The 20,841-nt window shown below is 37.3% G+C and overlaps 3 protein-coding genes and 1 pseudogene across 8 annotated transcripts; all 4 read right to left on the bottom strand.

Moving 5' to 3' along the window:
- Positions 1 to 552: 552 nt before the first annotated feature.
- LOC111800569 (wall-associated receptor kinase-like 20 pseudogene) lies at positions 553 to 3,124 on the bottom strand (annotated as a pseudogene).
- Positions 3,125 to 3,270: 146 nt separating this feature from the next.
- Positions 3,271 to 7,066, bottom strand: LOC111800570 (FKBP-like peptidyl-prolyl cis-trans isomerase family protein). Its single transcript, XM_023684322.2, has 10 exons — positions 6,864 to 7,066; positions 6,647 to 6,778; positions 5,315 to 5,370; positions 5,180 to 5,235; positions 4,885 to 4,942; positions 4,262 to 4,336; positions 4,087 to 4,176; positions 3,927 to 4,004; positions 3,666 to 3,706; positions 3,271 to 3,579 (listed from the first exon to the last, which is right to left on the bottom strand). Exons 1-10 carry the CDS (start codon positions 6,940 to 6,942, stop codon positions 3,552 to 3,554), a joined length of 693 nt encoding a protein of 230 aa, XP_023540090.1. The 5' UTR covers positions 6,943 to 7,066; the 3' UTR covers positions 3,271 to 3,551.
- Positions 7,067 to 7,337: 271 nt separating this feature from the next.
- On the bottom strand, positions 7,338 to 8,997 carry LOC111800650 (uncharacterized). The gene is made up of 2 exons (XM_023684439.2): positions 8,047 to 8,997; positions 7,338 to 7,771 (listed from the first exon to the last, which is right to left on the bottom strand). The coding sequence occupies exons 1-2, from the start codon at positions 8,773 to 8,775 to the stop codon at positions 7,430 to 7,432; spliced, it is 1,071 nt and encodes a 356-aa protein (XP_023540207.2). The 5' UTR covers positions 8,776 to 8,997; the 3' UTR covers positions 7,338 to 7,429.
- An 829-nt stretch (positions 8,998 to 9,826) lies between these two features.
- Positions 9,827 to 20,795, bottom strand: UPL7 (ubiquitin-protein ligase 7). Of its 6 annotated transcripts, none has more exons than XM_023683460.2 (15): positions 20,344 to 20,793; positions 19,845 to 19,967; positions 19,358 to 19,598; positions 18,056 to 18,648; positions 16,643 to 17,641; positions 16,227 to 16,561; positions 14,969 to 15,247; positions 14,631 to 14,883; positions 13,404 to 13,574; positions 13,088 to 13,180; positions 11,694 to 11,801; positions 11,137 to 11,253; positions 10,816 to 10,905; positions 10,547 to 10,645; positions 9,827 to 10,113 (listed from the first exon to the last, which is right to left on the bottom strand). In XM_023683460.2, exons 1-14 carry the CDS (start codon positions 20,365 to 20,367, stop codon positions 10,562 to 10,564), a joined length of 3,510 nt encoding a protein of 1,169 aa, XP_023539228.2. In that variant the 5' UTR covers positions 20,368 to 20,793; the 3' UTR covers positions 9,827 to 10,113; positions 10,547 to 10,561. The 6 variants fall into 6 exon arrangements, 4 of the variants coding, with proteins under 4 accessions (XP_023539228.2, XP_023539227.2, XP_086982685.1 ...); XM_023683459.2 differs by having other exon boundaries at positions 9,827 to 10,194; positions 20,344 to 20,792; XM_087126559.1 differs by lacking the exon at positions 11,137 to 11,253 and having other exon boundaries at positions 9,827 to 10,194; positions 20,344 to 20,794.
- Between the last annotated feature and the right edge of the window lie 46 nt (positions 20,796 to 20,841).

Raw genomic sequence — 20,841 nt, 5'->3', positions numbered from 1 at the left:
TTTGGAAAGATCAGGAAAGACCATCCATTTGCCAATTTTAAATTCTTATTCCCACTTTCTTTTTATTTAGTTGATGTTGTAGCCATCATAACTTAAAGCTATCATATTGGTGTGGACTAATCCCATTCATAAAAAAGTGGGTTATTCTATGGCCATAACAAGCCAAACATCTCGATGCTTGTTGTTTTTCCCTTTCCTTTTTCTAAAATGGTAGGTTTTCAAAAACACCTTGAAATAATAACACCTCTTTATCATTACTATATTTAACATTACCTTTCCTTTTTTTAAGAATGAGAATCAAGTTTACCTTTGATAAAATTAACAATAGAATTTAATGGCAACAGAAATTTGATATGCAAAATTTCAATAAAGCCATCAAATTTGAATTAAAATGTTGCTATTCAATTGGTCTTTACTAACATTATTTGGAAACAACTTTTGCATCCAACTATGTATTATGATACCCTAAAACGGTCTTCTCTGGTTCTTAGAATCCATTTAATACATTTTATCTTCGTAATTAAAAAAGAGCGGTTCGTTTAAGAGAAGTAATTTTAGAGACAAAACCTATGATTATTACAATCACAACTACAATTTCACGGTACTATAAATTATAGTACAATACAGCTGGTTATGACATATATTCTAAATCGTGAGGTAAGATATTCAAATCTCTTATCGTTGAATCAAAAAAATAAATATTGAAAATGATAGAAATTATGCTATTGGATGAATACTCGACAGCTCGTTGAATGAGTTTGGTTTTAGCTATCCATCTTCACTATCATAGATTCCTCATCAAAATGACTTTCAAAATCCACATTCTGTTCTTCATTTTGAATACTTCGTCCAAAAAGTAGGCATCTGATCCCAACTGTGTATTTTCTTTCATTTTCTACCATCCCAGAATCCATTATTGCCATCTCTCTCCACAGCGTTTCATCGAATCATTCCCCACCTCTCTTTTCTAATATGAATATTCAAGCATTACACCAAAGTTTAACACCAAATCTACTACTCTTAAACTTCTAACCCTTTGTAAGATTGCCCTTCTTCTTCTTCTTCACCAACTGTTTCTGGACTCTCCAATATCTGAGCTATGTACTCAAGTTCCTGGACTACATCCTTCATGGAAGGCCTTTCCGCTTTCTTCTCCCTCAAACACGTGAGTGCGAGCTCCAACAAGTGCTTCACACTAATCAGTGTATTGCTCGATGGATCGTCACTCAGAAGCTGTTTATCGACGGCGTCGATGAACGCACCGTTGTGCACTCGTTGAATCACATACACTGCTAGATTGACACTATCTTCATCTCTTGTGAAATCTATGGCCTTCTGAGAGGTTAAAAGCTCGAGCAGGACAACTCCGAAACTATACACATCACTTTTATCTGTTAACTGGTAATTCTGATAGTACTCCGGGTCTAGGTAACCTAATGTACCCTGAGCACAAGTCGAAACATGGCTTATTCCTGGCAAAGCCAATCTTGAAAGCCCAAAATCTGCAACTTTGGCATTGAAGTTATCATCCAAGAGTATATTTGTTGACTTGACATCTCTATGATAGATGGGAGGGTATGCAGCTGAATGAAGGTAAGCTAATGCTTCAGCAGTTTGTGAAGCAACTTTTAGCCTTTTTCTCCAGTCCAAGAAAGTGGGAAACTTACCATGTAAATGGTCATGGAGGGTGCCATTGGAAATGTATTCATATATCATTAATGGTTGCTCTGTTTCTACACAGCAACCTATAAGTTTCACAAGATTCTTGTGGTTTACTTGAGACAGTATTCCGACTTCGTTGAGTATCTGCTCGGTGCTCTTTAGATTGCCTACTTTAGCTGACTTCACGGCGACAACGGTCCGGTCTTGAAGTTCACCTTTGTAAACCTCTCCGAAGCCACCGCATCCTAGGACCCTATCTCTCGAAAACTTATTCGTTGCTTTCTTCATCTCTTTCAGATGAAACATTCTGGCTGGTCTGCCCCCATTTCTAAAATTCAACATATCTTCTCTTTCTTTACACAGCTTTTCCTGCTTACTGAATGTTCTCGACTTCCTGATAGTAATTAGAGCGATAATCGCAGCTAGAATGAAAAATGAAACAAGACATACCAAGAGCTTTATAATCAGTCCAACCATGCTCTTCCTATTTGTTCTCAGGCATGTTCCGAGGATATGATCCCAATGGTAGCTCGTTCTACAAAGGCAACGAGATCGGCTGTTGGAGCTGCCAGTAGGACGACAATCCGACGCTCCAGTGCAATCAGATTGAGTTCTACAGATTGGTTCAGGTGGGGCAGCCCATTGAATTTCCAAACCTTCCTCCCATTGATTTGCAGGCTTTTCTACATCTAGATGAAGGATGCTCCTGAATGCTCTACAGCCTGAGTTATGAAGTCTTATCTTATACGCTGAGGGCATCCCACCAGCGATGAAGGTACAACAAGGGTCAAGAACACTAGCACACTGAAATGCTCGTTTTCCATCAACACGTCCTGAACGTTCCAAGTAGTGATGACAGATACTAGATGGAGTACAATTGAGTGGTGAGACGAGCAGTCGAGGAGAACAGTTCAAGAGGAAAATTGTATTGGATGAAGTGATGTTAAAAGGGAGTGATTGGTTTAACCACAGGCCTTCACTGACCAACATATCTTGGGTAACACAGGAGTCAGGAACCCATGGAGATGGTTGGATCACCAAACGTTGACTCGAACCATTGATTTTCAGGACAGGATATGAACTTCCATTAAGTGCATCAAAGTAGAGTCTCTGTGAATGAGAATCACAGCGGAGAGTATAGTCTAAGTCACCACAGTTTGAATTGGTACTAAGAGGATAAGGAACATCAATGGAGCCGCAGCTCGGGCACGTTTTCTGCGAATAGCAGCAGAGACTAAAGAACAGAAGAAAGAAAAGGTAGCTTCCAAACAAGCATGGTGTTGGGATCTTCATAGTTACCATGTCTCAAAGAACCAATGAGGAAGAGCTGATTTATGGAAAAATTGGGTCGAGGGCGGCGTAAGTAGAGGACAGCGCTAGAGAATAAAGTAGGACGACATGAACATGGAAAAGGTAGAGAAAGAATCTGTGTAAGATGTTTTGGCTTTATATAGAAGTGGATTCCTCTTGAATGGTCACAAAAAAGGAGGTTTTTCTAGATGCATTGCCCCCATATGGCAAGCTTCTTCCAGATATGGCTTCCAATCCCTTGAAAACATTCATATCTTCTTCATTTTTTTAATAACACTCCGCAACAAATCATAACAATGAAGAACACCAGACAGTTCATAGTATTAAACAAGGCAATCCATACTATAATGGAACCTGCACTACCAGCTCAGTTGCTTTCCATAAAGTACAAGTGATATTCATAAGACAGGAGAATGAATTTAAACATTAAACAATATGGCAATGGGCATATCTTTCTGGAAAAAAAAGGACTAAGAACAGGAAACTTTTCCCTTCTGCACCAGTTTTTGTACTTTCAATCTTTGCTAATCCAAATCACTGAGATATAGAGCTGATTCAGGCCAGAATGGTTCTTTTTATTAACCTTCAACTATTTTTACTGGAGTCCTACACTCAGGAAAAGGAGTAAAACTAATCATGGTAGAAAAGAAAATCCACTAAAATAGTGAAGAATATCAAGAACCACTACTTACCCAAATGGGCTTTGTTTGATGGATAGCAATTCCACATCCAACTACAGATCCAAAGATGAATAGAACAGTAAATCCATATAGTTGAGCAGTAAGTAAACAAAAAGGTAAAAAAATGTTCTTGTTGTTCATTTTCCCTTTTCTATAAGGTAAAGTTCTGTTAATAATGATGTCTTCCACCATTGAAACAAGAACGAACTAAATTTTCTATCGAGCTGTGCTACTGATGAACGAATAGATCGCTAGAAGGTAAAGAAACGTTACCTCGATTGTTGCGTTTGGAGGGATTTCCTGAACGCCTTTGCTTCCATAAGCTAACTCAGGAGGGACTATAAGCAATCTCTGTGAAAACCAAAATTTAAAAGAAATAGGGTTTTGTAATGACTGAAGTTTAATCAATTCTCATACTGAAATTGTATCTCACCTGACCTCCAACCCTCATGCCTTGAACACCTAAATCCAATCCCTTGAGAACTGATCCTCTTTCTGATTGGCCTACATCAAATCCATAAGGCTGCAGCAATTCAAGTGTTGAGTGCTTTTACTGATCAAAAGGGTGAGCTTAGAAAACGACTATAAGCTAGTTCGGTCGATTTTACCGTTCCTCCACCAACACCAAGCCCTTGTCTACTGGTCATAAATGTGATCCCTCTCCATTTAGCTACATAGTGAACCTACAAAATGACACTATAGTTTTAGTTATGCATTGAATTATGTCGGTTTTTGAGAGTCCCTCCCCCGACCCTGCCCCACGAAATTGAACATTGGTTGATCTACTTAGAACACACACTAAAATTTGGATCAAATAGGACACTTTTTAAGTATGCAAGTTTGAGATATAATACAAATTGTTGAATATCATTCATACTTTTTCCCATAGACTTTTCTCGAGAATTTCAGGGCAGAGAACAACTTTTTCATTCCGTTTTGTGGCCATAGTTGTAAAGGAAAACGAGAGTTGGATCAACAGTGGTTCAGTATTCGATTTGGCGAATTTGGTTTGAAAGAAACAGGATTTCAAGAACAAAAGTACCCTTTGGAGGAAAGATTTGATCATATCAAGGATCATGAAGCTTGGAGTGCTTTGTCCAAAATTTTTGGAAGCTATCTATTTTCTTAGATTAGTTCTTGTCGATGTATTAGCCATTCTGTTTCTTGTGGGAAAAAGGGTATAATATCTTTGTTAGTTGAATATAAAAATACAGCCAGCTCACAACCGTACTGCAACGCGCGATCCAATCACGGCCTTAGTTCCTCCTCCAACCTTCAAATCATAGTACCTGAAGGATACATTTCTTTCTGAGTTTCAGCATATGTTGCAGAAAAACAAGACCACTACCAACCCCAGCTTGGAATTAACAGGGTCGTGATAAGAACATTTAATGAGAATGATAATCTCCAACTGAAAATGTTATGCCAAGAGACAAGAGACAATAAAGAACTACAAAAAGAGAAGAGGAAGAGAAGAACAGTATTAAAAAAGAAGAACATGTTCTAAAAATAGTAATGGAACTTACTTCAGACCATTTGGGAGAGTTGTAAACTCACTTTCAGGTACTTTTGCCCCTCTTAGCTGAAAAAATAGAAGCTTTTCATACACTTCTACATTTGTTATATTCGTTGTGAATCAACAAGGGTGGAAAGAAACTTACAGCCCTTCGACTTGTGCTAACAGCATGGGCTACACTGCAGAAATATAAACCCGCAGCTGAAACAAAAGTTGAATTCTCAAAGAAAAACATTAGGAATTTACACATGAATGATGCAAGAATCTGAAAATGTGCGTGGAGCTTATCAGCTGGCGAGGAAACGAATGGATGATAATAAGTGCCAATTCAACAACAAGGAGCCCCAAACGAACCATATGCAAATCAATCAGTCATCTTTAGTGCAATGTAAGAATAGATTTGTAACCGCCCAAGTCTACGACTAGTCTATGGCTAGCAGATATTGTTCTCTTTGAGCTTTCCCTTCTGGGCTTCCCCTCGAGGTTTTTAACGCGTCTACTAGGGAGAAGTTTCTACACGCTTATAAGGAATGCTTTGTTCTCCTCTTCAACCAAGGTGGGATCTCACAATCCACCCCCCTTGGGGGCAAGTGTCCTCGTTGGCATACCGCCTGGTAACTGGCTCTAATACCATTTGTAACAACCCAAGCCCACTGCTTGCAAATATGGTCCTCTTAGGCTTTCCCTTTTGGGCTTCCTCTCAAGGTTTTAAAACGCGTATGCTAAGGAAAGGTTTCTACACCCTTGTAAGGAATATTTTGTTCCCCTCTCTAACCAATGTGGGATCTTACAAGATTCTACTCTACCGTGACAGTTTTCATGATTAATGAAGCATATCATTCGAAATGTCTAGACTCTTTTATACCGAGTTTGAATCAAATAGTAAGACGAAACAAATCACCCTCGGTTGACATAGTGGTCACTGAGGGCCAATGTATGCCATAAAAAAACTTAGAGGGATACAAGATTTAATATTCTACTAGTTTCATGGCAACTAATTGTAGTAGGGATAGACAGGTTGCCCCATGAAAATAGTGGAGATACACACAAGTTGACTTGGACACTAATGATGTAACAGCCAAGCCCACCGCTAACAGATATTGTTCGCTTTGGCTACGTATCACCGTCAGTCTCACGGTTTTAGAACACGTTTGTTAAGGAGAGGTTCTATAGATACAATTTGAGAAGAGTTGCTCTTTTCGAGGGTAAGAAGTTGTAGGCTATGTTCGGGGGACTAATCGTCTATCGTTAGCCAACCACAGACCTCAAAGGCCATGTGGATGAGACATTGAGGCATCTCATTTCTAGCCGTCCCTCAATCAGAACCAACTACCTAAACTAAACACATACCATCTTCAAAGAGACATGTAAAGACTAAATTTGGCTCCAATTTACAACATCACAAAAGGCAGCAGCAACAAGAACATTTCGTGCATTCAACAATATCAAACAATAATCTTCAAAATTATAGAGATACCCGTCGACAGGAAAGCACCAATCAATGCCCTTCTTCCCTCACACCGCAGCGATTCTTTGGCTTGTTCTGAAGGTCCGCCATGAGAGGACGATAATGAACATCGACAAGGGAAAAGAGATGGCCGTCTCTTCCCTGCAAATCAAAGATATTAACACATTCTGAAAGAAACCCATGAAAAGAAAACACAAGAAATAGAGAAAGAGAGGGAAAAAGAGACCGATAATGGGAAAAGGGGTAAGGGGTTTGTAGAAAATGGTGGGATTTTGTTTGTATGATGGAAGAAGGAAGAGCTCCATTGTATCGATTAATGAGAGTTATGAAATGGGATTCATGGATATTAGTTCATAAAAGTTCTTCGGAAGCTTTCTGTTGAGAGAAAAAGGAAGATATCTCTACAATCTCATCCACAATTTCAGGTGGCGCAGATCATACTGCCACATTTGATATTACCCACAATCCAAAATTTGTTTTTTCTTTGATCTTATGAATTTATTTCTCTAAATTATAAAAAATATTCAACTTTCCTCGATAATTTATCAGTAGCGAGTAGGAAGATTCATCCAAATGCGACAAATTGAAGAAAAATCCATAAACCGACCCATTATCTCCTCTCCGTAGGAACTACGAGATCACCCCAAAGACGCCTTCGGTATCTAAGGGTCGCGGTGTTCAATAAGTAGAACGCATTAGCGGTTCTAGATCTCACTTTTTTTATTATATTTTATCAAGTGTTTTAAGAGAGTACTCCACACAAAATTACAAATCATATGAACGAGAGCTAATTTAGAGGTTTTTATTGTGGTCTAATTTTTTTATCATCTTTGGATTCATTTCACTACTCCCATAATCGCTTATCCTTTGAAGAAGCCTTGGCCTTGTATATTTAATTTTATCAGAAAAGGATTCCTTTTGAGCCAAATCCTTATGATTTTCTTTCTGTTCTTGTTCATGGTTTCCAATCGAAAGCTTGTTGACATCCGTGAGCTTTGGTCTGGTAGTTTTATTAGGAGACGATTCCTTTTGATCCAAATCCTTATGGTTTTCTTTCTGTTCTTGTTGTTCTTGTTCATGGTTAATTGAAAGCTTGCTAACATCCTTCATTGTCACTTTTTTTTCTTCTTCATTCTGCCAAACAAGAGAGCATTTGATTTAGCCAAATACCCAGTTAACGGGTCGAAAATATCATGCTCGTGAGCTACTAAAAAACGAACCATTATCTATATCAAAATAAGATTGTTTAGACTAACAAAATGAGTATAGTTCAATCGTAATCAATATCTAATAATTTCTTGACATATTCAACATGTTTTGATTCGCATGGTTAAACACGATTAACGCATTAATAAACACAAACAAAACAAATTTAGAGCTAATCAAACATAAAACAAGAAGAAGATGACCTTATATGATGATGAAGGTGAAGCATTGTTCTCCATTTGCATTTTGAGGTCTCTTAGTTCATTCCTCAATTTCTCAATCATCCTCTTCTTCCTTTCCATTTCTTCATTGTTTCTCCAAAACTCTGTTCTACTCTCTTCAATCTTCAAATTCTTCTCTCTTATCATCTTTGATTGTTCCTTCAATCTCTTCTTCACTTTCTTTACTTCTCTCTCAAGTAACCTGTTCTCTGGTTTTTGGCCTTCAAACTTCTCTGAAACTCCCAAATATTCAGTCACCAAACTCTCAAACCTTTTGTTTTCTTCTTCCATTAGCAAAATCTCCTTCTCCAAGAACCTGATATGAGCCATGTCCAAAACCAATGTGTTCTTCAACTCCATCAGCAAAGCTTCCTTCTCTTTCAAATTTTGGTACCAAATGAACTGCTTCTCTATGCCCAATTCCTTTCTTTCAAGATCTTCAACTCTGTTTTTTAAGCCTAAAAGAACTTCCTCAATCTTGGGTGAAGTTTCTTTTTGCTTCAAAGGAAGTGGAGCTGAGTGATTTTGGCTGTCAAAGTTCTCATTCTTAATGAGTTTTGATATGCGTTTGAGTGGATTTAAGGAGGGAAATGAACTTCTTGCCATCATTATGCCACAACATACTCCACCAGCTGCTGATAGAGCTAGAGGAATGCCAATTTTCAAGAGGGTCGGCTCCAAATTCTCGGGTTTTGAAGTTGTATTCGCCATTAGAGATTCGGTTCGGTTCAGTTCAGTTTGATGTCTCTTTGTAATAGTCCGATTGTAGGCCAGAGAGACTCAAACTCCAACACCGTTGCTCGTATTATAGACTGCACGTCGTCTCGGCTCGATTTGTGGTTTGAAAATGGATGAAGAGTTGAGGCTACTTAGATAGGTTTCTTTGATCAAAATGGTGTTAAGATTCTTTACCAATCCGTTAAAAGGGGGTAATCCTTTGCTTTTTTACGACTCCATGGCTTCTAAGCTTTACTCTAAGGCTTTGGGAATTACTTTGAGTTCAATCAATCCATGTTGGTTTTAGTGGGACGAAACAAATTTGGTGTTATTCTATTCTTATAATTTAAACTTAGCATAATCTTTTAACAGAGGTGGAATTGAGCAAAGGTTTTTGATTCATTTGTCCATTTAATGCTTCTAAGTAACTCTTCAAACAATGGTATTTCTATTATATATTATTACAAACGAAGTTTACGTGTAAAAATTATTGGGTCCATTTTCTCACGTTTACTTGTATAATAACATGTGCTTTTGTTAGTACCAAATAAAGTATTCTACTTTCACGTATACTAAGAAATGTGCGCTACACTAAATAAAGTAGTTTTTCTCAACAAAGTATTATTTTTCCTAACCGTTAAACAATATCATGTTTGTTCGTCTAACAACAATTTAAATGGTTAAAACCATTCATTCCCCTAGAGTCGAAAGTTCAAAACTCATATTTCTCCCTAAGAGAAACAGATAAAAAAAAACTTATAAGGTATTACAACACAAAATGAGAGCTAAGAATAGAAACACTTTGAGAAACGAGTTATGTATTTATAATGCGTAAAAAACACTCAACTTGAGCATAGAGTTATGTATTTATAATGCGTAAAAAACACTCAACTTGAGCATAGTTCAGCTGATTGAGACATGTCTTCGACCTAGAAGTTCGAACCCTCACCATTCTATATTGAACTAAAAAAATATGTAAAAGAAACAAAATGGAGAGAGAGTGAGAGAGAGAGGAGGTTGCAGAGCTTAGAGGATAGTAGATTGTTAATAAAAAAACATCACCTGAAGTTTGTCATGGATAAATCTAATCTCATACGTTGTTTCTACAAAAGCTGTCAAGAATAGCTCAAAATGGAGGCTGATCTTCAATACTTTAGAAAAACAAAAACAACCCCAAACCAGACCATAAGTCAATCATTTAGGAATTAACAGTTCCATAGAAATTAATATCTTATTCTATCAAACGTTTCCTTCCAACAGGGTGAAACTGTGGCGTGGCCTGAGATGGATGAGATCAAAGAACAAACCAGCGGCCTTTCATGTGCCACAGACCTGTAAATAAGAACAATTATTACCCACATTTTATGCACCGACTAATAATTAGATGCAGCTTTGGACCAACCAGCTGCCAGCCTGCGAAGAGTGAGGTAAGGAAGGCTCAATAAGCATAATTAATGATTTAAGTTCCAAATCTCAGATTCTTTGAAAGGACCAAAATTGGTGGGAGGATATTGATATATATTGAACATTCATATCCGTCCGGAAAAAAATTCTACTCCCATAATAGCTACTATCACTAGTCATATCATACTTGAACGTGTCATAATTAAATGTTTCTGAATGGTAGTAGTATGGAAGTACCAAAACTTTTTTCCCTATAACACAGTACTGAAAAGCTAAATTTTCAATTTGTTCATGATTTACTGAGCAGCTCAAAGCACAAAGAAGGCTCAAATCCCAGTTAGGAAAGAATGGTACTACGTACCTGAGGTCAGTAAATTCAAGAAAGTTCAAATCCGGAGTTGGAATTGATCGCATAGAGAAGTTTTGATCTCAAGGTGCTCGAACGTTTATATGTAGGGAGCTGCATGCAAAAAATATAGAAACGAAAGGCACAGATAATTAGCAGTTGAAAAACAGAGGAATTTAGAACATCATTAATGACTAATCTACATTTGCATTACTAATGGCTGTCTTGTCAATAATGAGGTCTCTTCCTTTAAATAAAACTGATACTTGCTTCATTTTTCGTACCTTGAGAGTATTATAGCAAGTGGAAGCTGTCGGAAGGCGTTCGACATCCTGTCCTCCTAGTGAAGCCCATATCGGTACATCACATGAGACCTACATGAGATTAATTTCCATATCAGATTTTACAATGAATAACATTTTCAATGCACTCCAAGCAGCTCATTTAAAGTTAAACAAGGTGCATACAGATATTTTGAACTGTTGTTGGCAGTTAATTTATTGATCAGAAGACCCCTGACTCTGGGATTTAAACTGGTGAATAAAAGGCCTCTTAAAGTACGAACAAAAGAAATGTAACTGGAAACTTAAAGATTGAATGCACACCTTATGAATGGTAAAAGCTGGTTGCAGGTACTTGAATCCAAGTAATGGAGCTCGAGAACAACTAGTGACAAATTTAAGAAGCAAACAACGATCTTTTGGTTCAAACCCCTTAATAACCTGCACATTCCCCCAACCCCCGCAGAAAAATTAACAAAATTAAAAATTATTTAAAAAGGGGGGGGGGGGGGGGGGGGGGGGGGGGATGAAAAGCTGGGGAGTTCCAAAAGTATACATCACAAGGCCCAAGCATGATTCATACAGATTGCCCAATAACATGAGTTTGAAAGAAGGAAGGGGGGGAGACAGAGAGAGACACAGAGAGAGAGAAGGAATATTATTTGTATGAAATATGGCCATGTAAGTATTTCTTTAGTTCTAAAATAAGTCACGCCCATCAACCAGAACAGAGTTACATAAGCACAATGAACTTTATCGCAACTTGCCTAGTTTTAAGAATTTTTTTTCCAAAAGGAATCAAATCAGTTGGAAATAAAATGAAAAGTTGGATATTAGACTGATACCAAAACAATGCGGGTTAATCACTACAAAGTTTATACCTCCCAGAAAATACTAATAGTTCGGCTGCCCTCTGTGTAACCACCTGTATATCGTGTATTATTCCTCAAATCATCAACGTCAATGTCGTGGTTTCCACCGGAAAGCAACTACAGAATGGAATTTATATTAGGGGAAAAAAAACTAACAAAACAAAAATGAGAAAACAAATTGCATTTAATAAAAAGATAAAAATGCGGATGTTCACAAATTTAAACCATTTAAAAATTATATAGTTCTACTACTAGTTCCACCCATATGAAATCCTCTGAGGTATTCTAAGAACCAGCAAGTTGTAAAGAACTGGTTAGTGCGAGTATACAAAACAATGGAAACTTATTTGAACCTCTTTCACCCGCCTTATCCAATTATTATACTTTTTGCCATCTTGCGTAATAAGCAATTTGGTTGCATCTTCAGCACATATCTTATTGTCCATAAAATTATATAGTTCTAAAAATCGTTCCAACCCAATGGGAAGAACCAGCATGTGTCAAGAACTAGTTCATACCGAGTATTGGAAACAACGGAAACTAATTTGTACCACTATTGATCATTTATCTAATCAATATACTGTCTTTCTTTGGTGATGAAACAAAGATTTAAGGATTACCAACTAATCGATGTTAGTATTTCAAAAAAAAAAAAATCCAAAGATAGACCAGGAAATAGAGGTTATGCAGGCCTTGATCCATCTTCTAACTAGTGCCTTTTCTTTCTCCCATTCTGCTTTTAAGAATTGTCAATTGACCAAGTACCACGTCGTGGGCACTTTCACGGCCTAAGCACTCAACCTAGCTTCTATTTGTTTCGCCACTCATGTGCTGCTTCATTTGCAATGACGAAAGCATCAGGGATTTCTCGGTTACCAACTGGTAAAGGGATATAGTCATGGGGAGGATATTTACAGCCTTCCTGTCAAAACTATTGCAATAACTTCAATTTGTTCCACTCACTTATGGAGAAGGCTGTAATTTTCTTAGAAACCAATCAAATGTTAAGTTCCTTTAGGCCTTTGTCAACGGCACTACTGCTAAAATCAAACATTCAAATATCACAACCAAGTCATACTTGATGGTTTCCGGAGTTTTTTTTTTCTTGTTTTTTTATGGAAATTTTCCATGAAGCCATGCAGACCGGAGACTAAGGACTCCCAAAACTTTTAAAAGCCCAAAGATCCCATAATCAATAGAAGGTCATTCATACCATTCCTTATTAGCCTGAGATATAGAAGACCCCTTGGAGGTCCTCACATATAAAATTTCCACATTAGTATGAGCTTTTAAAAGTTCAGGAATCACATGCCTTGCTTACGTTAGCTAACAATCCAGGATGCCAAGTCTATAGTGAAGAGCATAAATAATACACATCGATTAACAAGAGCAATAATATATACCTGATTGAATTCACTTGCACTAAATAACTTCAACCACGACGGTGATACAAGATCAGTCAAACCCCTATAGAATGCGTTTGAAAAAGGCAGTATCTGCAATTTAACAGGGAATGAACATAAATTTGAACCAAAACAATTATCTTTGCAGAGCATAAAATAAGAATCACGGCTGAACTTTATTTGAGTTGCACGAATACTTTATTTCCTAAAGAAATCACAAATATAGGTCAGGTCCACTTTTCTCATAAGCAACATTACCACCAGACATGAAATATCGCCAAGAAAGGAAGAAATTACATGATGAACAACCAATGACCTGTCGATTAAGTTTATAATCAGCAATGGCGTGAACATACTGCATCTTATTCTCATTTGTAACAGAAACATCCTTGCCACCATGTATAAGCTCAATAACATGTCGCTTGCCAAATGATTCTTCAGTAACAGTGAAATCCAGCGAGAGTTCTTTGACATCGCCCTCATAAGACTGCCATAAGAAGAGCCATAACAATTAAAGTTCATTACAAAAATATACAACTTTGCGTAGTTCATCAATTACCTTAAACAAAAAAGGGCCTAAAGAATCAAAGAAATTAAAAAATATCTTACCCAAGGCTTAAAAAAACCAATCAAGAACGGACATTATCTCAGTTATTGCATATAAAAAATTGGCATTGTCCAATTTAGTCATGTACGTGCTCTTCTCACCTCATATTCTTCTGAAGAGATTAACCAACTTTAAACTAATGACCCAATCTTCAAACTCTAACCTCACTTGGAAGAGAGAACCTTAATTTTTAAACGAGAATTTAAAACTTAAGGGACTCTTATACCATGTAATAAGTATTGGAAAAAGACTCAACATATTTTAGATTAGAGTAAGATATATATAAGTACACAAGAAAATCTTAAACTAAAGAATGTACAATTACTATAATTACTATAAAGAACAACCATGCATAATAACATATATATTATTAAAAATGAGATGTGCTTTTAAGTAGCTTCCCATCATATAGAACCGTCTGCCTGTCATCTTGGTGAGGTTCACATGGACTTGATGACCTGGGTCTCAATCAATTATCATGAACAACGGCATGTTCATCGAATAGCCGTAATCCAACCGAGGAACTAGATAATGTAAGAAGAAAATTCTGAAGAATGTCTCTGAAGCTGTCCTGACATCACCATAAAATTTAATGCTCATCTCACAGTCAGTCACTTCCAGCCCACAGTAAATCATCACACCGCATTTTTAACTCCTAATCCTCCAGATCCACCTCAACATCTACCAACCAGTCTACTGAATGCTTTGTTTATTGACTCAAACTAGCGTAATTTCTTAGGGAAAGCATATGCCTTTCACGAATCTTTCCATTCTGACCACGTGGAGATATTCAATCATTTCACTTCAGGAAAAAAAACTTATAATAAAAGAGACAGGAGGATAAAGAAAGCCAGTAATACTATTAGGTAGTCATTAGGAAACATCATATCGTAATATTGTAGTTTTGGCTTGACCTTGTGAGTATGAAGAATTTACCTTGACATACATGAGATTCCGGTATAGTTCTGGATCAAGTGTCGATAACTCGTCAAGGAAGCTATACCGGCCTAACAACTTGTGAACAAAAACATGTGAAAATGAGTAATCAAGCAATATTCCTTCATAGAGAGCCTTCCCAACAACTCTACCAAGAAACTCAATCATCTGGATGCCGTTGTCGAGATATCTTGCTGATGCATTAGGGATAAGAAGCCTGTCTTCAGTAGACGTTTGACAGAACAGCCCATATCTAAAAGGAAAAATAAACAAGACATAGGTTATTGGAGGCCGAAAAAGAAAGACCACAATGATTCTATGTAGTTTGTGTAACTTACTCAGGAGAAAATGCTGCTTTGGCTATATCAGTTAAAAACTCTTTGGATAATCCACCACAGTCTTGGCCAGCCTCGGGAAGGCCACATTCACTAACGAATGAAACATGAATAGCTGATTTTAGCCTTGACCCAAGGGAATTTAACTGTCTGAATCCATCTTCAATAACATGGCTGCGACGAACTACAATTTCAAATGATCGTGACCCAGGTCCACCAACTTCACCTGCCATTTTTCGGGAGACTTTGTCCATCTTGACAAACTCCCTGAACATTTCAACTCTGCCAGGAAAAAAAAGAAGAACGGAAAATGAAAAGCCTTTGATATGGAAAGACAAATTTTGAGACTTCTTTATGGATGTATAAGTGCTTATAAGTTCCAATGCGCACCAAACACAGAAGAACATCATGGTTTAATCAAAGTCCTGAAGAAAATTTTGTACTATATACTGGCTTCGGAGAGAGGGAAGGACAGAGTTTCTAAAATAAATTTTTCTTTAAAAGGAACATTGACCAGAAAAAAATATAACATTGAACTAGAAAATGTAAATGATGAGTGGAATTTATAGAATCAACAAGATAACTTTTAGCTTTTACTTAGAATAGAATTTAAATTTTTATGAAAGATATAATAAAAGCTAAGAATGGTAAAACGATAGGTAGTGAGGAATGCCCTCATGGAAAATGGCTTATGTAATCCAGTAGAGAAAAAACTTCATGCCAACCACCAGGGGAAAAACTAACTTGGTATCAGATATGAAGAACGCAACACTCCAATGCGATCATATGGAGACCAAACCAATTACAATGACCAGTCAGTTCTATCGCCCTACATGCATCTATTTCTGATGCTTATATGTCCAATCCTCTCTGCCCATGCTCATATAAAGAAATTGGATGAAAAAGTAAGCACTCAATGCTCTCAACAACCATGAACAGTACTCCAAATGCACAATATCAAGCTTCATACTTTTACACGTTGGGTAGCAACTGAAGGGAACATAACATTTCCTATTGATAACTTGTAAACATCATCTCCTTCTACGGGGGATCACCGAGATGATGTTGCTTGATACATATTTGAGGGTTTTGAAGATTCACGATAGTAAAGTAACCACATCAAACAAGATTGGATTTTTCTTATAAGAAGCAAACAGGAAATATTAATTAAGCTGAGATGGGGCAAATCCAGATCAATGAGAGTAGCAAAGCTGCATATTAAAAAGGAAATAGCCAGTTTAGTTAGCAGTCTGATTCTCACCTTTCCTCGAATGGGAACACATGTGGTGTGGTAGCTATAATCGAACCTACAGTTGGAACTGTTAAACTATCATCTGCTCGTAAGTTAGCTAATAAAGCTTCGTGAGTTCTTGCAGCAACTGCAACAGGTGGTCTACTTGTTCTAGCAGGTGCAAGCCATAGCGTAGGAGGACAAAACTGGTGTCTGCAATCTCTCTCATACATCAGATGCAAGCACCTGATTGCAGATTCCATAAGGGATGTGTTCTGCTGACCAGTACCATGGGACAAGCCATTATACACAAGTGTATTAAGCATTGATGCAAGTTTCCTTTGCTGCTCCAGCCTGAACGGAACCTAGTCCACATAATGAAGTTTACAAATAAGGCATCACATTTGAAAAAATCATACAATGGAGGGAGAGATGAAATATCTTGCCTGTTTTTCATAGAACTCTATGTCGTCTAGAACTAACAGCAGATGAGCATAAGTGGCACTGAAAAGATAGAGCAGACATGACAAATCTTTTGAAATTCCTTGTGGACCACAACTCAGAGATTTTATGTCCCATACATCACGCAAGTCATCATCCCCTTGTCTTGAACTAGATTGATCCTTAACCGAGTCCATATGATCACTGCCCAGTTGTGACTTGCTCGTGAACTTATGAAAGACAGTTACCCTCTTACTATTTCCATCCCTGTTGACTTGCTTTGGCTTTTTGCCAAAAACTTCATCTTTCTTTTTACTTGATATTTTACTTGAGCCAGGAAAGGGACCTTCAGCTTCATCAGCATCACTGGGGAAAAGGGAACTTTCTAACACTCCCCACAAATCAACAAGAAACCCAGGAGTAAAAGATAACATGTTAAGAACAGGTAAGGATCCAACGGGTGGATTCAAAAGTGAAAATATTCTGAGCATGTACATGTAAAAGTATGATATATCGATCAGTTTCAAGCTTTTCATACAGTCTATATTATTTGACTGTGCAGTACTTTTTTCGGAGTGAAGATCTGTATTTACTATTGTCAAAAGATCTGTGAGATGCCTCTGTTCACAAATAGGCCTAAACATATCAATGGGCAATGTGCTTAAGGGCATGGATGCCATTTCATTCTTGAAAACAGCTGCATCAGAGGGTTCATAAGAAGTTAAATTTTCGCTTTGGATATCTTGATTCTCCTTTCTACCACACCCAAAATCCCCAATCAAAGCCAAAAGTCTTTCTGCCAAAGTGATACCCACACGAACATATAACACATAATCTAAACTCTGCTTGAACCAACCAGAATCCGTGGCCTTAGTTTCAGTCCCTGCTGCCAGACATATAATGTTTGCAAGAGCCCATCCAACTGCCGGAACAACCTTAGAGCCACAATCAACTGATAACCGATCCAGGTCAGACATTCCCAATAAAATTGTCTCTTTCTTGGCCTGCCATCAACTGCCACAATTCAATCAGTGCCAAATCAAGATGTTATTGTAAATGTAATCTCTTTGATACTAAAACGTAACAATTGTTAATTTGTCAACTCACTATAACCAAAATGAATCTTTTTTTACACAATGAAATTCTATTAAAATTATTTAGATAGGTACTCGTTATCAAAGCTGCAAAATCAAGAAAATGAATGCATCTATATTTGCCAAAAATTCAGAAAGAAGTAACGCATTTTTTTTTCATAACTCCTAAACTTGAGCAAACAAAGTAATTAAATAACCAACAGATACATAATATACAAGTATCATTGGGTTTTATAAGCAGGCAGAAAGTGAGCTATTTAGTTTCAGTGGTGACAAACTAAAATGAAAACCATAAAAAATCTGTTCAACCTCAATGGCCCTTACCAATAGAGTCCAGAAGCATGGTAGCAAGATAGATCGATGCTTTACAGCTGGCACAAGAACTTGAGGCAGATTTTGAACAAGTTCGGGAATTGTAAGTAGAAACAGACAGAACTGTTCAGCCACATGATGCCCTTCCCACGAAGTAGTGCCAATTGCATCAAAATTCATTAGACGAAATGGTCGTAAAGCTAAAGTTATTGCACTCACAGTAATAACAAATAAATCATTTGTCTGGATGGTACTGGTGGTCCGTGAAGATTGGATAACACTCAATTTACACATGTATTTTCTGACGGATAGGTAAAGGCCACTTTCAGAAGTTCCTAGATAATGAACTAAATCCTTCAATGCTGCTTCTGTATCAAAACGATTATTCTCATTTACATTCTTCCACCCATTATAATCAGTGAAGACGACTACCAAGCGCATGGCTAAAGAGGTTGTAACAATAATTTTTTGCTCCTTTGCTTGCAACTTGTCGAAATGAACAAGAATAAATAAGCATACAGAAATAAGTTTCCTTGATTGGTAAGTCCATATTCTTCTTTCTTCAGATGTACCAGTGGCCAAGGAGCAAAAGTTGTTCTTTGATTCTTGACACGAAAATTGATTATAGCATGTCAAGTCCAAAATAGATGTATAGACTAAAAATAAATATATATAACAATAAAAGAAAGAGCTAAACGACGGTAGAAATGAGCAAGGCAATGGAGATTTCATCCAAAATAGTATCGTATGGACTAATTCTCTTTCTCTCACATTTTTCCAATTTCCACTCCCCAAAAACTAATCAATTTTTGCAAGCTTACTAAACTCAAATTAATATTGTGAGGATTTCTGGTAGATTTTTTTTAGTACAAAAAATGTGATGTATGGAAATTTGAGCCTCAAACCTACCAGTATTTGAGGATTGAGACGCTTCCATTTTAAATCGTGATTACTACGCAAAGTCTTCCTCCAAAACCACATATGTATGTTTTCAACAAATGTGCCCAAAGGAGTCAATATGATATTTTTCCAGTTTCTTTAATTCCATGTTCTGGAGACTATCAAATCAAGTTAAGTATAGCACACAACTTACATGCCACTTTAAAGTTAAAATATATCTAGAATATAGGCATCCCAAAACCCACCATGCAATACAGTTTGTAACTCAACTTACCAAATTAAGATACAACTCAGCCTATTCTGCTGTTTTTTGACATGATAATAAGATTTATCAATTGGATCTTAGAACTCAGTCTAAAATGACATGCAAAAGATGAAAAAAATAATAAAGAGTATCGGTGAAGAAGTGGATACCGGTAGAATTGATGCTTTCAAACAAGAGTGTAAAGCAATTCTTCATACAGTCTATATCTCTGGTCTGGATATTTTGGGGTCGTTTCAGAAAAGATGAGATAAAGAAGAGAAACGGTCTCAAAATATTATAGGAAATGAACGTGCCAGCCAGAGCACCAGAACGATTATTCACCAACTCTTCCCAACTTTCTTGAAGCTGCAAAGCAGCTATCTTAGTCACTCTGTAGCGCCTCCATACTCTCTGCATCAATTAAGAAACGAGATAGTAATTTCAAACTTTGAGAACTTGCCTTTGTTACCAGGAGAAGCTGCATAGATATGAAGAGTAAACATCCAACTTAATTCAATTACATAGAAATATAGGAACAATGATCAAACCCACAAACCATTCTCCATTGTCTCTACAACTTAATTATCAGTTGCTATAGAACGTGCAAGATAAACTAAGAATGGCACTTGAAGACCGCTAGAAGTAAATGTAATAGACCTGAATAAAGAGAGCCGAAGCTGCAGCTTTTCTTGCATATTGACGTAGCTCTCTCTCCTGGATAACCTTCTGAACAAGAGCATCCCTCGTAATTTCTTTTGCACTCGCTCCCCTCAATGATACCTGTAAAGAGCTTGGAAGTTATAGAACAGTAATTTTTTAGCCCCAAACAATAGAAACCATAGCAAACTAACCAAACCAAACCAAACCAATCCCCAAGTTCCATATTATTCCCACGCCAATTGCTCGCAAATCAGAGAACGAAAAGAAAGAGGCAGCTAATCCAAAGAAAATGTCCGGCTCAAATTAGATATGAAATGGATGTAATTTAAGCTTCTACCACGATGAGAGTTTCGTTTCAATACTAACGAACGAATAACTACCGATGGAGGAGAAGGTCATAGTAAAAGAACATATTCGTGAAACAGATGAATTAGTGTATACTTTCTGGTAGCTGGTTTAAAATTCAATCCTAGAGAGGGAGGGTGAGAGAGAGAACCTGATGCTTGGAAGCTTTGTCCATGAACGTCTTAACGATTGTTGGAGCCAAGCTCCAATCCACATTCGCTTACTGTAAACGACGAGCCGCTAAAAGCTAGTTATCAGCGCTTTCCAAATCCCATCCAAACCAGCTGCCGGAATTGGAATTTTCAGCGATCATAACGCGATGGATCAACAAATATCAAAGAGACTACTCTGAAATTCCTGTCGTAAAGATTTCGGATCTGATGCAGATGATGAAACATCCGTCGCAACCTTGTTTCATCACGAGTGATCGTTCCACCGCTAAAGGCCCTTGTCCCTTCGCCGACGGCAAACAATACGCACCGGCGAGATGTCTCCGGAGCCGGAGGTCCAATCGTTGAAAAAAATTTGTGCTTATCCAGAAAATAACAAATTGTAATAAAATAGGTTATCAACTTTACTCGCGTATTGGATTGACGTGGCGCTCTTTGTTCAATCAGATTCTCAATTTCTTTTTTTCCCCTAAAAATTA

This window comes from Cucurbita pepo, chromosome 8, assembly GCF_057944985.1.
Source record: "Cucurbita pepo subsp. pepo isolate OVF chromosome 8, ASM5794498v1, whole genome shotgun sequence".
Classification (NCBI taxonomy): domain Eukaryota; kingdom Viridiplantae; phylum Streptophyta; class Magnoliopsida; order Cucurbitales; family Cucurbitaceae; genus Cucurbita; species Cucurbita pepo.
The sequence above is the reverse complement of the archived record's forward strand: the minus strand, read 5'-3'. Positions and strand labels throughout refer to the sequence as shown.

Coding starts and splice junctions, on each gene's coding strand:
- LOC111800570 (XM_023684322.2), bottom strand. CDS start 6,942: ATGGAGCTCTTCCTTCTTCCATCATACAAACAAAATCCCACCATTTTC. Junction 5,236..5,314: donor TTAGCACAAGTCGAAGGGCT/GTAAGTTTCTTT, acceptor CTATTTTTTCAG/CTAAGAGGGGCAAAAGTACC. Junction 4,005..4,086: donor GCATGAGGGTTGGAGGTCAG/GTGAGATACAAT, acceptor TGGTTTTCACAG/AGATTGCTTATAGTCCCTCC.
- LOC111800650 (XM_023684439.2), bottom strand. CDS start 8,775: ATGGCGAATACAACTTCAAAACCCGAGAATTTGGAGCCGACCCTCTTG. Junction 7,772..8,046: donor CACCTTCATCATCATATAAG/GTCATCTTCTTC, acceptor CTTGTTTGGCAG/AATGAAGAAGAAAAAAAAGT.
- UPL7 (XM_023683460.2), bottom strand. CDS start 20,367: ATGGACAAAGCTTCCAAGCATCAG. Junction 16,562..16,642: donor TAGAGTTCTATGAAAAACAG/GCAAGATATTTC, acceptor TATGTGGACTAG/GTTCCGTTCAGGCTGGAGCA. Junction 13,181..13,403: donor ATTATAAACTTAATCGACAG/GTCATTGGTTGT, acceptor GTTAAATTGCAG/ATACTGCCTTTTTCAAACGC.